Below are 15,500 nucleotides of genomic sequence, written 5' to 3'. Positions count from 1 at the left end.
CATGACATCTGGATGGTGACATGCGAGTGAGAGCTTTCAGTCTCTGCCTTTGCACCTCATATCTCATTTTATCTCCAGCAGTTTGATTCAGATTATAAACATACTGGAGAGTCTTACACAAGAGAGTCAGAAAGGAGTGTTTTGCAAATATTGGTAACTTCTTGGCTCACGTTTTTAAGCTGTGCAAACTGCACCAGTTCTGCCCTCAATAAAGTATACCAGTGCACAGTGAAATGCTGTATTTTTATTCTTTACTGTGATATGATATTGGCTAATGCCTCCAGCTCAGGGGCGTTTCTCCACCAGGTGGCTTGGAAGGGCGCTCTGCAAAAGCAATCTGGCTACACCGCTATGGATGGCAGGCACAACATTTTTGCTGTCTTTCTAGCTGCAAATGGTGGATTTTGTAAAACAGCTGCCCAGCTGGGGGTTATTGTGCATCAGACACAACAGAATTTTGATGACAGAGGACAGATACAGGCGTCAGGATTGTTAGCGAGGTTCTCTTTTTCAGCTTGACCCTAATTTATACACAGACCAACCTAAAGGCTGAATACATCATTCAGTTTCTAAGTAGCTGCACTATGACCTTTGGTAAAGTCCGTGACCTTTGATAATACCATCATGTTTATTTACACTGAAGGTAGTTTGTGTTACAAATTCAGAAGATGATGAAAACCATCCATTTTTTAAAATATTCATTAAACACTATAGCCTATTTTGTATAATTATTCAGAAGATTGCTAACAAATCTCCATTCTTTGCCATTTATTTATTACTCTGTCAGTCTTACAGACAGATAAGAATTAATCTAATAATGTCCTTTATGTTGTTATAGGCACAAATGATTTTCAAAGGATTACATCCTTTGGTTTTTCTATGATTCTATGGTTTTATGTTTTTCGCAGTATTTTTTCTTAAGTTCTTAAGTTAATATCCTATTAAGTTAAAACCACTGGTTTTTTTTAGAGTCTCTTTTTCATCATTTTAATTTGACATTTGCATGAAAAATTTCAGAGCAGATATGAAAGAAAATCAAATGGTATTTTGATGTATCAGGAGCTCATCTCTGTAGATTCTGAACGTCAGATATTTATATCTGAGTACAGTCCATTGGGAAGCTGCTTCAAACACAATGTATCTTGTCAATCACTCTACATACATATGGTTTGGGATTACTAAACAAACCAAAAGTGGTCGAAAAGCCGTGGGCAAACCGAAATGTTTAATGCAGTACGTCGCATTAACATCTTTCTCTTTTTGTGTCCTTTTCATTAGCACACATTGCTTGCTTTGCCTGCTTAGAAATCAAAAGCCAAGCAGCGAACAAAGAGACAGTTTCATAATCAGAATATTTCGAGTGGGCAGATGCATAAAACTCATCACGTCGATTAAAAATAAGCCTTACATAAAAATTTTCACTGGCCAAGCTGTCTAGCTGAAACACGGGCTTTTTGTCTCCTTACCTAATCTGCATACATGTCACACCCATGGAAAACTTGTCATCGGCGGTGCCAAGAGATGTTTTAACTTACAGATCAGTCAACGAATCTTACTGACTGCTTATCTGACTGCGCCAGCGACGCTGGTGGAGCCTCTGCAGGTCAGTTGATCCCGCGCTGCCACAGCCAGCCCACAGGCCGTGCCTTGATGCGCGTGCGTTGATTCCTTTCCCTGCAGAAGCAAAGGAAACATTACTTTCCTAGTGGAGCAAGCCACGGTCAGCCCGTGGTGCCTCTGTAGATAGGCACGCACGCAACCTCAAGAACAGAGACTGGTGCTGATGTAAAGGAAATAACTTTTAGTTTGACGTAAACAGCGAGCTGTTTCGGCTCCGGTTCCTGCTAGCGGAACAGCCTCACGCGTGCGGCCAGCACCGCGCTGTAAAGATCCCCTGGTGCCAGGAACAACTCTTAAATCGGTGGTGAGAGGGGAGGCTGAAACAAAATAGGCCTCGACACTGGAAAATAACTCGGTACGCAAAACAAGTACAAGGAGACCATAACTTGCCAATTACAAGAAAATTACAGCCGTTTCTGAAAAATATAGTATTTTGTACATTTGCATTCAACATTAGAAGTCGTAACATGACGCTGAGGCTTGGCAGCGCACGGGAATTCCTTTCTGCAGAACTTCCAAGGTTCCTGGGTTCAGCTTGGTCTCAGCGTGGAACAAGAACAGACGTTCCCTTTACTCTGAAGCAGGGCCGGGGCTCTCCCCAGGGGCACGGTGAGAGAGGTGGCGGGGCTGGGCTGCCCATGGCAAGGGGCCCGGCTCTGCCTCCTCGTCGTCCCGGCACAAGAAAGAGCATCTGCCTCCGAGATGTCTTGCTTTCAACAAGCTGGCAAATTTTGATAGAAATTGGTTTGCTGGCATTTTCGTAGCCAGCTCTAGCGAAAGTGTTTATAGCAACTACGTGCTAGCAAAGACTGCAGACTCAGCAGAACGAGGAAAATCAATATTCATTTCTTATGAGGGAGAAAGAAGAGAGAGAAGTTGAAAATGAGAAAAGCTGAGTTCAATTTCAGTTTCCAAGTACATCCATCCATTTCTTTTTACAGCCCCACAGCGCAGCAGAACAATCCAGCATGGCCACGACAACAGCAGCAGCCCGAGGTTTATGTTGCAAATCCTGGCCCCTACCGCAACGCCTGGCAGGAAAAAGCTTTTCTGTACGTTTTCATGTGTTCAGGCCATTTTCTTTCTCTGTCGTTCTCCCTGGCACCTGGAGCGATTTTTGTCTCTCTGTTTGCAAAAGCAAGCTCTGGAGGGGAGAGGACGAAGTAGGCGGCTGGGGATTAAGGACCCAGAACCAAGCCCTCGAAGCTGTCTCAGCTGGTGGCAGCTGCCCAGCTGTTTAATACCTTGGCAGTTGATTCCCTCCTGCATTTCCCTACCGTTTCCCTTACCAGGTCCATCTGAGCAGCCTCGGGGCCTGCCTCCGCAGCTCAGCCCTCCCTGCTGTCGTCAGGCACACGGCGCTACGGGATGCACATGGGTGGCATGACAAATTGGCAGAGCATTGCTGGAGCGTGAGAAGAGCCTACCTCCCACTCCCTAGCCCGCGCCAGCAGCCGACACGGGCACAGACCCACGGGAGGTCTCACAGACCCGGCTCTCAGGTCCACTTTGTGAGAACGTTCCAGTGTCAAACGCACGTGTGTTGTGCCCCCTTTCCTTATTGTTTTTAGGACCTCTAGTGGCAGAAAAAGAAAAAAAAAAGTGTTTGTAGAGAAAATCATCTTGGAAAGCTCTTCATAAGAGGACGAGACACGACATACCGGTATGGCTATGAGCTCCAGCCAGTCAGGAATGGATGTCCAAATGCCATTTCCTTAATTAACATTCTGGGTTTTCTCCAGGAAAAGTTATTTTGTGTTCTCCTTTCTCATACAGAATACTGCAAAAGAATAAATTGAAACGCAGTTCTCTGTTTGTGGAGTGATGCTTTCTTGGCAACTGAGGAAAATTACTGTACACTGATTTCAGAAAAGCTATCCTTTCTTCCCTCTGCCACCCCAAAAAGCATCCTACTATTCTTCTGAGTACAAGTCGTCCAAATCCAGAGCTGCTACTGCGTAACTCAATGAAAGACTAAAGTCTGCCAGGAAAACATTGAAGGCATAAAATACACTTACAGCTATCGGTGATCATTACTGCCTGTCAGTAACCTTTTTAGCAAACAGCTATCCTCCATTATTGATATTTCAATATGGGTTTTCAAGGCGAGTCTGTAGATGGCAGCTTTAAATTTTCTGTTTCTCAGCAGGAATACCCTTGGCACGGTTAACACTGAAAATGTAGTGCAGACAGTGAAACTCCTCCCCTGCAGATAACCCTCATTTTGACCAGTGGCAACGCAAAGTGCACTACCTCGTCTGATCGCTCCAGTTCTGCCAGGCCACCAATTTCCCTCTCTGAACCGAAGAAAATATTAAGCTGCACAAGGGGAAAGAGCTGTTTACACCTGCTCCTATACTAGGTCTCGTCAGTGCAGTTACGTTATTAAAAACGTTTTAAACACACCTGAAAAACAAATAGTGAAAGGAATAAAACCCTCGACGTGGACAAAGTCCACATGCAGCAGGAACACAGGAGAGCCACATCCTTCTTTTGTTGGCAGTAGAGAGACAAACCTAATGGAGAACACGGGAGGAATTTACAGCAGAAGCGGCAGGACGGAGGAGGTTATTTCTGAGACTGTGACAATGCGCAGGCGGCCGTTTGTTCCACCGAGACCAAGAGCTGTCTGTACCCCGGGAAATGACCGGACGTTTCGGAAATATGCAAAAATCTGCAATCAAGGTTTCCTCCCTGCCTTAGGGGAGAGGCTCATCCCTCTTAGCCTTCTGGTTGCTTTCCGCTGAACTCACTACAAAGGAAAAGCGATGGAATTTCCACCAGCAAGATAACGGTGCTGCGAGCTACGGACACCCTTGGACTTGTCATCTCTTGGCAGCCACAAGCAGTGACTTACAACGTGCTGCACCTGGGGGAAAACGCCGGGAAGAGCCTGCGTGGTAGAGACCTGGACATTGCGAGGAGGAGCAAAAGTAAGCAGAATGTCACGTAGATGAAACACACTTGACAGTTTAAAATATGGCAGTCAGCTCATTAAGAAAAGAGAATATTAAAACTGCATAGTTTCAGATTTTCTGAAGAGGGTTCCTTCGCGCTCACTGTGCCTGCAGGCACGGACGGAGCTCTTGCAAACCTCAGGAAGGCATTTTGCTCCTCGGGTGGTGCTGCACCGAGCGTGGGACACAGCAGGGGTGGGTTCGAGGGCATCCAGCGGTGGGGCCAAAATCCCGACCTAATGGAGTGAGTTATCGCGACGGAGGCTGATTCTAATCAGGTACCTCACGTCTCGACAGGACTGTAATAGCTGCTGAATGACACAGAGTAACACAAAGAGTTCAGCAGTGATGTACAAAAAAGAGAAACCAGCCTCATCACTTAAAGTCCTCCAAAAAATGAAGCTTTGGAGGAACCCAAACTCCTCACAGATTGATGTCAAGTGCCAGCCTGCACGGAGGGACCGCGCCGGGTGAGAACTACTGGAATATTTTAAATTGACTTCTTCAGAATTAAATTATTCGCTTCCTAAATGCTGAAACGTCTCAGTTGACACTTTTGCACAGGCCTAATTTTTATGACTTTAATACTCCTTCCCCTCTCTCTTCCCTATTTCTCAGTTCAGCAAGAGATAAATAAAAGAGACACCACCCCTGACCATGCACGGTCACAGAAAGTGCCCTGTGGTACTTCAAACAGGGCACCGGTCAGGACAGTCTCCCTCTTAGAAATCAGTTTTCTGTGCTTCTGCCTCACCCCAAGCCCTAAGAGCCTCAAACACAACTGACGCTGAAACGCACTTGCCCAGCCTGAGCTTCTGGCTGACCCAGCGAAGCAGAAATCAGCTGCAGCCTGAAATATTTATGAAAGACAGCCGTGAAGGGCAGAAAACCCAGAAATTTATTATTTACCGTACATGCCCTTTATTCTCCATTCATGGGTAATTCATTTAAATTCTGCTCTTCTGTATGATGGAGTAGAGCTGGAGTAACATCACCAAAGCAGCCCGGGTTACTCTAGCTTTACTCTGCTGTGCTGAATGGCAGGATCCACCCCAGAGCATTCTTCAGAACGCATTTTACATGAGCTGTCTGCGTGCCTACAGCTCACGATATCCCCAGCCGCTTTCATCTCCACAAGCTGCCCTTGCAAGGCAACCTGCAATTGTGTTTACAGATCTAATACGATAATTTCTTGCTCCTCGGGTTGATTAACCTGTCAGCGATGGATCTGTCTCTTCAGAACTCTATTTTTGCAGGTGTTCCCAGGACAAACGCCTTAACTGTACAAAAACGAACTAGACAAAATGTGCAGACGCTTTATTTGGCATGGAAAGAAACCAAGGACACGGCCCTGCTACAGTTGCAAAAATAAAAAGAGTGTGGGGAACTTGGCCTTCCTCAATGGAAACTCGACGTTTGGGTGGCCTTGCTGCAATCTGTGTGGGACCAGCAATCGCTGTCTCTGAATGGAGAGGCTGGCTGAACCTGGAACGCTATCAAATCCTCCCTTCCTCAGAGCTGTCATTTGGCAGAGGTACTGACAGAAATTCTCTGGCCGAGAAAGCACAATCAAATCCTGCTATGCGGAGTATCTCGAGAAGGGGTCTACTAGTCTGAAACACTGCAAGTTTGACTGGGGTTGGCTGATGTTCTCTCCGGTTGCTGATTTATTTGAATTCGCTTTCAGTTTGGAAAATCCCAGAGTCATAAAAAACTATAAGGAGGGGGAAAAAAATTGCAAGGATCAGATTGTTTTATAGGGATTAGATTAAATTCTCCCACTGCACATCTTCCGTACGCCACCCCCGTTTGTTCTATGCCCCAGGGATAGCCACGCAGCCCAAACCTCGAGGTTATTTGCTGCTGAGCAGGGAACAAGTTCTGAGATCAGCACCTGGAACAAACAGCTGGGGTGGGGAGAAAATCCTTCCTCGTGCAAGCAGGAGGAGGGGGGCCCTGATATAGGGGCACATCCCCACACGCTGTCCCACTGCCACGCACCCTCCGTGTGTGTACGGAGTCCACGTGTTACTGACTTGCGTACCAGCCACCTTCCTGCTCACCCTTTCCTCCACAACACCGTCTCATCCCTGCATGGCCAGGCAGTTTGCGGCGGAGGCGTAGGAGCAGGGCCACGGACACACTGTGATGCCCGACGCAGGGTGCCAGCTTGGTGTGCCACCACCTGCTCTCCTTGTGCCTTATGTCAGAGGACATCGAAAACACTGCCTTGGTGCCAGTTAACAGCGGTGCTTGAACTTCAGGAACCATCTCTGGCAGGGAGATGCTCTGCTGCTTCCCGTGCCCTTTTCACCGCCCCGTAACAAGGGCCTGCGCTTGCCTCTAAGTGTCCCCCCGTGCCCCACCCCAGGGTTTGGGAATTTTGCTGGTTGTCTCAACAGCGAACGGACTGAGCTCCCCCTTCCGCAGCTTTTACTCGCCCAAGGAAAGCCTGCAGGCTCTGACCCCGGGCTGTGTGCAAAGCCTGTCAAAAACTATCTGTGTATAGAGATCGCAGCAGCGAGTATCACAGTTCAGGCTAAAAGGCAATCCTATGCTAAGCTCATTCTAGGTCACTAACTTCCTAAGGGTATTCTTCCAAGAAAGAGCTTTATCTTGAGTAGTTCTGCCAGACGAGACAGACTGAGTTACAATTAACCCCTTCTTCAAAAGGAAAGCAAGAATTATTCACTCCATGACATCCGACATTTGTTATTTATTCATGATAAGACTTTTTTTTTTTCCAGGCCAGCATTAAAAAATAAAGTCACAAGGTAAGAGTACCTTCAAATGGAAAAAATTATTCACCCTTTCAAAAAGGACACTGTTTTAAATGTACATCTTGGGCAGTATCCACATTCCTTTGATTAAAGTAAATACAGTGTATTCAACTTTAAAAGATATCTCACCCTAAAACACACCATCAGCTCCAGCCAAGGGCTTTATTGCCTGCAAAATTCAGATACCCATCAGGAAAGTCACTACAGCAAAGACTGGGAAATACAAAAGGCACACAGATGTGGCTTTGAAGAAGGAGACAAAGGCGTATAAGAAATGCAATATGGCTAATTAAAAAGCACATGGAAAGGAAGTAAACAAATTATAAAATTAAACAAATAAAAGTCAGCTAAATATTGGAGGAGAGGAGCATTAACCAGCCTGAAACAGTCCTACTAGAATGCGTGGAGCTTGCACCCCTTCATCAGCTGCCGTGAGGAGACTGCAGCAGAAAGGCACCCCAGCTGGAGCAGAAAGGCCGTCTGAGCTGATGGTACCTGACCCAGATCACCTGGCTTTCTTCTAAAACCTGCCTGAGCACCAACAAGGTTATGTAGGAGAAGGTCATAGCTACTCGGAGCTGAGATTCTAAAAGGCCTTAATTAAACAGCAGTTCTAAGATGACAACAGCCCAGTGCTTGGCAAGTGTCCAAAAAAGCCTATCAAATGTGAAGTATTTTGTAAAATGGAGAACAGAGCAGAGACCAAGTACCATTATGCCAATGTATGCACGATGCACCTACCTCCCCTCCTCTCAAAAACGATGTGGGAGAGCTGGGCAAGGTTCAGAGAAGGGCAGCAAGGGACAATCAAAGGCATGGAACAGCTCCTGTGTGGAGAGCGGCTGAGCAGACAAGGACGTTACAGGCTCAGAGAAGAAGTGACTGAAGGGAGATGATAAAAATTCCTGAACAGTCATCAACAGGATAGAGAGAATAGGGCACAGAAAGGTCCCTTCCTATCCAAAAAGGGTCTTCAAATGAACCAGCAAGCAACGGGTTCAAAACAAACAAAAGGAGACAGCCCTCCTAACAGTGTACTAACACCGTGTAACTCCTTTTCATGGGATGCCCTGGGTTATAGATTGTGACCCAAATTCAGCAAGTGATTAGCTAAGCTTATGGAAATATATACTTATTTATGAGACTGTGCCCCTAGTGCATCAGTCTCAAGAAGCCCATAACTTACGAACTGCGTGGTAGTGTTGTGGGGAAGCATCCCCAAATGCTTGCCCTGCTCTTTTTTAGGCTCTTCCTCAGCTGGAGGGCAGTGCTGCGGCTGGACACCAGGCTAGGCAGCCCCATGCTCTGATCTGGGACAGCCACTTCTGCTGATACCACACTTCATCTCACCCCCTGGGACACAAGTTTTCTTCGTTGGCTCTGAAATGGCACTCCGACGGGTGGTTTGTCTGTATCTCTGCCTCCAGACTGATTTTACATTTAAATTCCAAGTCTGATCCTCTTTACCAGGCTACGGGATGTACACCAGAATCCACCAGTGTGATAACACCAGCGCAATGCACTGGCAGTTACAGAAGCCTCTGCATGATACAAAAGCAAAGCCAAGAGTATTCCATCATTATGTGAAAAAAAAAAAAAAAAGGATAACGTAGGGCTCATATTTTATCTACTTTTTTTCCCCTCTATATTTAATTAAATCAAACTTTAATCTTAAAATCTGCCACAAGCCACAATATCAGTTCTAATCTGTTATGGAGTGATACAAAATGATAAACTTTTGCCGCAGTGTACTGTTGGAGCTCACCACTGTCTGAGAGATACAGTAAGTGCCATAAGATGATTGCATCGGCTTTGCACGGGTACAGAATTTCCCCAGACAGACCCAGCAACAGGCCCATGCTCAGAGATCTGAAGAAATGAGAACAGTTAGGCAGTAACTATTTCAACGTACTTAAAAAAAAAAAAAATCCTCCCTGATAAATGTATTTTATTTTCCTAGAAATAACAACTATTTCACACTCTCTAAGATTACATCAGCAAACTTGCATTGTGTGTAAATACTGTTAAGACTACACACTAGTCCTACAGATGTAGGACTAAACACCGTAGGACTACATCAAGCTCAGAAACACCGTAGCTATTTAGACAGCTACTGGGCTGGCATAACTTTTACTTCAAACAAGGCACATGTCAACAGTTGTTTACCAACTTGTCCAGCATTTGTGAGGCCAAAGCAAAATCATTTGCCAAGGGAACAGAAAGAGCCTGAAGAGGGCACCACAGGAATGACTTACGGGATAGCACGTTGCCAGCTCCTGTTGATTTCACCCTGAGACGCGTGATAGCTGGAGCCTTCCCGAAAGGAACAGCTTCTGCACTCAAACAGCAGGGCAAGAACCTTCACTTTGACTTCGAATTAAAAAAATCATCACCACACAACAACAAAAAGGGAAATCACAGTAGCAAAATGAAAACACGATCCCTAAAAGCTCCAATAATTGAGAATTAGTTTAAAATACATTTTTAAAACCACGATTTTAAGCCTAACTTACAATTTAGAAATCTGTGAGTCGGGCCCCTGTAAAGCTTGGTTTCAGCAACGTCAATGACCTAACTGAAAAAGTGTCATGGAATTGAGTCAGAGAAGACTGCAAGTTACACTGTATGAATCGCCCCACAACTGAAAGCACAGAGAAGATGCTTAGTTAACAACGTATATAGGGCAAATACTCATGAATAAATTGGTGCCCTGTGAATCCACATTGGATTACTTTTCCACTAGAAGGAAGAAAGCAGACAGAAGATTATCACACTCATAGATCAGTCTAGCTGCTGTTCAGACATGTTTCACAACAATGACCTTGACAAGTCAGTGACCCCCTGACAAGTCTTTATGAGACTTTGAGGGTCCCAAAATTTTACTCCTCAATTGCACAGCTGCCAACACCACTACCATGTACATTCTGAATCATTCCCTTACATCACCTTACACTAGCAGAGCTTCTTCCCTCTCTATAGTAAGGAAAGTAAAAGAAAGCCAAGAATGAGGATGGAAAACAAGAAACAAGGAGAGTTCAGAGGGCCAGGCCTCCCTCAGGGTACTGGTGGACAGCACAATCAAGCTTTTGGCTCAGGAAAAAACCCACAGGTACAGCTCAAAAGAACTCTACTTTCTGCTTTACCTGGTGTAAGAGCTAGATTTCCATGGCACGGCACATAACCTAAAGCAGATGATACACATTTGCTGTTCAGGGTTTTTCTTTGTATTTTTGTTTTTTTCCAGAGCGAATCCTTACAGTAGCTACAGTCACTGCCTGCCGGCTGCATGACGGCACTGCTGGATGGGGCAGCTGGCCTCTGCACACCACCTCGTGCCTCCAGAGCCATCCACTCTTCGCTCTGAGTGCTCAGTGGCAGGGTTCGTGGCACAGCAACGACTTTCCATAACATGGTGAGAAGCCTACGCCAGGCGGGTGAGCTGCCAAGATTTGTGAAGAGCTGACCTGATACGCAAACAGCCCGAAATGGGGCTGTAAAGGGGTAGGAAGGAGTGATGACAGGTCTTAAACATTTACCCTCTTCCTTAGTCCCTTTTGACCCATTTCCTCCCTGACAGCAGGTGACACTGAAAGCTGTTTTCCAGCTTGGCACAGCTTCTTTCAGCTGCTGCCGCCGTCACTCAAAAGCTTTGATCAGTTTCAGCATCCCCAGGGTTACACAGGGTCCTCCGGATCCTCCCTGTCTCCTCTGTGCCATGGCTACCACAGAGAGACATGAAGAAATTAGCATTTTAAGTTACCATGAAGCAGAATCAAAGCTACATCCTAACTAAACGTACAGAGAAAGGAATCCACAAGAAACTCACGGCCAACATTTGTTACTACTTTAAGTACCCTGATGAAAACACTTCGCTAAGTTTTCAGCGAAACAAATACCTCTCCCTGCAGTCAAGGTTGATCTGAATGTTAAACCGAAATGCAGGAGGGATGGAAATGGGATATGGGGAAACTACTTTTCTCAGTGACAACACACAGCTGTCAGCTCACTTTAACTTATATGTTGAAGGTTTATTTGAAACTAACCAGAATCTGCCTCTTGGTAGACGGACCAGCTGGTCTACACAATCTACAATCTTTATTCACAGGATGTTCTGCAAAGGAGATGAGTTTTTTCGGTGGTGCTGAGAAGCAAAATTAAAAATTATGAGGGAAGGAAGGAATGACAAGGTATTTGCCTGACAGCCCTTCAGGTCACGACGACTTCCCTGCCACACAGGCACAGGGAGCAAGTGCAAGAGCTGTAATTGGCGACCTCCAGACCTCAGCTCTTAGAGGTCCAGGGTCTTTGTCACAGCCTGCCAGAGCAGCTATTCAGAACTAATCATGTATGCCTGATACACAGGCACAATGAGTTAGCAGTACATGACCTTCTCAGCTAGTTTCTTTGAAATGCAAACAAGAACCTGACTGTCTGGAGGAGCAGAGCCTCTTCAGCTTAACAAAGAGCAAATTATTTCCCATTTCTTCCTTTAAAATTGTGGCAACAGTGTATTGCTTGTTTTCAACATTACATGGGAGTTTAGCGGTGTGTAACGGCGCTAACGGCATTAGCGACTTCAGAGCTTGGCCATCTGAAACTGATCACAAGTTTTTCCACCCCCTCTAACCCCCAGTAAGCACGACTTACTCCAGTAGTGTCTACATTAACGCTCACACAATGCTGTTCTTTATCAAGTACGAGACTCCTCCGTGCAGAGTCAAGGACCTAATCAATTACATAACCGATCTACTCGTCGGGCACAACCAGGAAGCCAAAGACTTCTTTGTGTCCCACACAGCTGTCTTTTGAGAAGACAAGTGAGCCACTGGTTTCCAAGAACATGCAGCACGCAAGGGATGGATGAGGGGCCTACACACTGGGCAAGAGCCCACGGTGGTATGAGGAAGTCTTGTGACTGAATTCCAAGAAAGGAACATTGCTGATGGGTTACTCAGATCGCCCTGCCTGGTGCTTCGGACTTACACAGCATGGAAGAATTCTTAAAAAGCTGTCTGCTATCACTGGAGTCAAAAGCTTCTTACCAGTAAGGAAACACAAAAATGGGCACCTTGTTACCATCACTGAGCTTTTATCAAGGCTCCGCTCCGTCGCTAAAGAACTCCCTTCTGTTCTGCAGAGAGGGCTGGAAAGCAATGAAACAGCTCAACACTTTCTAAACATCTTTCTCAGACTCCCAAAAGGCAACGAAGTGGGGAGAGAGCTCATTCATCCTTGCTGCTTTGTCTCTCCCCTCCCTCCTCCCCCAGGACAGCAACCGTTCTCTCAAGTTCTGTAAGGCATTGCAATGAAACCAAGTTGAAAGCAATTTCTGCAGGCAAATGTGAACGCATCCTTTTCTGACAAAGTCAGACACGATATTGTGCTTTTGTTATCCTACTAAAAAGCTCTGGAAAAGGAAAAAAGGAAACCAAATGAATAGCTGACTGAAGCATTGATACGTACTAACTAACATAACCATAGTGCATACATAACTGGCATTAATAAATAAATGCAATCCAAACAAGATGCAGCTGATAAACACTTTTGTTTTACAACCATGTAGGAATTCAACCATATGGAATATAAATAATTTTCCACTTAAGTTTCAAAAAAAACGTATCTTCATGACAATGCCTTACCTTTATTAAAAAAAGAACAACCCCCCTTGAAATCTGGTCAAATTAATTCTGTAAAATGCTTGCACATTCAGATATCCCACATGAATCACTTTGGTTCAAGATAATTGCTTCCGAGTATACATTCCCTGGGGTTCCTTTTTAAACCTACCCTACATGGTTTTATTTATAAGACTTGAGGGAAATAAAACAAACAACTGATATTTATGCAGTATAACAGGAACTTAAATGGGGTTCCTGTAGATTTCCTTTGCAGCATCTATTGCTAGACTGACAACTTAACCACTTTTTTAGCTAACCTGAGGAGATTTCAGTATCACAAGCACCGCAGCAGCAGCAACTCAACACCTTCAGAAACCATTCTGGCTGGAGCACAGACAGAATAAGCAACAGCTCATTATAACCACCGGTGCAATTTCAAGAATCTTTATTTAAATAACAGTCAAAATAAATATTTGCTAAGAAATAGCTAACCAGTTACCACAGCATTTTCTGAAGCACAGGTATGTAAGTGACACGAGTGCCACCTGCTGGTTTCGGCATAAAAACACTTTGGGTTGTGCACGGTGCCTTCAAAACTTCTAGCTGAAGGGCATAGGGTTTGTTTGTTTTTAAATAACTAGAATGTTCATTTCCAACATTCACAGAACGTTGTAAGAACAAAAATAATTAAAAGAAAGATATTAGTAAGACTTGTTTATCTCTAGTGCCTGGAGTGAAGTAATTACATAAATGCTGCACAAATCTTTTCCCCCAAAATTCACATGATGTCAAATCCAACAAAACATATGAATGATCGTTATTTTCAATAAATACTTATACGCAGTGGCCTGTAATACAAGCAGTAGTCTTGGAATCAAGGTACTTCAAAGTATATTCTTCCAATTCTTTTCTATCTTAAGATTCCTTTTTATTAATAAATCAAGCAAACTGTGGGCATCTCTTATCCAGGAAGTGACAGAACCTTGGCAAAGCGAGACCAAAAAATTCAGGAAGTGCACTACTATAAATGAGACAGAGAACTGCAACCCATTTCATATTTGCTGCAACAGTCAAATCACTGAGAAAATATGGGTATATTAAAATCCGTTTTTGAGTTCAAGTCCAGTTCCACATTACCAGCTTTGAGGAGTAGAAGACTTGGACTCCTTCTGTTTCATTTCATGGAACAAAAGTGTATTGTTATTTCAGGTATCCAGTTAATACAGCTACCAAAGCTGTTTCTAAGCAACTGCAATTTATCAAACAAATCTGCTTCAATCCACGTGCTGCGCCTTCTTTGCGCTTGCAGTAGCGAAAACAATTTACCAGCAGCAGCGGTTCTGGGCCTCCTGCTCTTCCTAAACTCAGCACAAGCTGGAAGCATGAGCGTCCACTAGGTGACACCGAGCTGCACCAACACAGTAATTCTATATGGCACGATGCCCCACACACCTTCACGTTTTGTCTCCCAACATTTTGTCTCTCTGTGCCATTTTGCCCTCATATATGCTCACTGCTCTCTACCATATCCAACTGTACTGTCGCTGTAGGACAACTCTGCACACTTCTAAATATTGATTTGAAGTCAATCAGGATCATATTCCAAGTCTTCCAGAATATGTAACCCAACTATTAATTTCTTAAAATGTGTAACATTTTAGAATAAAACCCCTTCATGTCCCAGAAAATTCTTATTTGTGTCATTACGACAGCCACTTATTGCACTCATTTCTCACAGCAGCAAGAACTTCCAGGCAGAGCACCACATCTCTTCCCAAAGTTGTCACTCCCATAATTTTTTATCCTAAAGCAGCAACAGTTCATGACGCATTCGTCAGCACTTAATCAGTTCCTTGTTTGTCACAGGTTCTGCAATGACTTCATCACGCATGAACTGTTCCTAGAGACAGAAAGCAGAGTTTTAGTTGGATTTCATTATTTTTGGATCTCCTCTCCCACAAAAGACATCAGATCACCATTTTGCTTTCTGGTCTGGATATAAGCAGCATGAAATTGTCTCCCAAAAGATGAAAGCTGTAGCATGCCTACTACTTATGAAAAGTAGATTAGAAGACTGTGCTGCTGGAATCACAGACATCTTAACATCTCTGAGACTGTTTTGCCCGCGTTTCACCCCATGTTCACCCACAGCAGGCATGATGTAAAGCTCAGCCACAGCAGCAGGCGGGCACCAGAAAAGAAAATGAGGCAGGAGACGGAGTCACAACGGAAGGGACGCTTCAGCTGGCTCCCTGCCAGCCTCACCCCACGCTTACCGGGGTCTTTTAAAAGCCCGCAGCAAACCCCAACCCCACTTGACTGAGGTAGCACCGGACGACGCGTGGAGGCGCAGGCTGCCCTCCCGCACCCACCTGGTCGTAGATGACACGCAGGATGAGGGAGCAGCTAGGGCAGGTGGCCACATCCTCGCCGTTCTCCAGGTCCTCCTGAAACAGACCCAAGAAACGCTCAGTCAGCGGCCTCCCCTCACCCAAGGACCCCCCCTCACCTCACGGGGGGGACCC

At 45.0% G+C, this 15,500-nt stretch overlaps 1 protein-coding gene and 1 long non-coding RNA gene across 3 annotated transcripts in view; one reads left to right on the top strand and one right to left on the bottom strand.

The window, feature by feature from the left end:
- DPH3 (diphthamide biosynthesis 3) overlaps nucleotides 1–15,500 on the bottom strand; it is a 39,153-nt gene that overhangs the window by 23,361 nt on the left and 292 nt on the right. The window contains exons 2-3 of one of the 2 annotated variants that reach the window (XR_014580090.1): nucleotides 15,348–15,422; nucleotides 1,467–1,674 (exon numbers count right to left, since the gene is read on the bottom strand). Coding sequence is in view for 1 of the 2 variants with exons in the window: in XM_083825134.1 (XP_083681260.1) it covers nucleotides 14,810–14,875; nucleotides 15,348–15,422 (141 nt within the window). In the remaining variant the exon portion in view is untranslated. Of the gene's footprint in view, nucleotides 1–1,466; nucleotides 1,675–13,403; nucleotides 14,876–15,347; nucleotides 15,423–15,500 lie in introns of those variants that run through there. The other variant, XM_083825134.1, reaches the window with a different exon arrangement.
- LOC310894690 lies at nucleotides 1,689–9,331 on the top strand. The gene is made up of 2 exons (XR_014580093.1): nucleotides 1,689–5,047; nucleotides 5,834–9,331. It is a non-coding gene; the product is annotated as an uncharacterized lncRNA (long non-coding RNA).

Source organism: Anser anser, assembly GCF_964211835.1.
Source record: "Anser anser genome assembly, chromosome: 2".
NCBI lineage: Eukaryota > Metazoa > Chordata > Aves > Anseriformes > Anatidae > Anser > Anser anser.
This window is presented reverse-complemented; position numbering and strand designations above follow the sequence as displayed.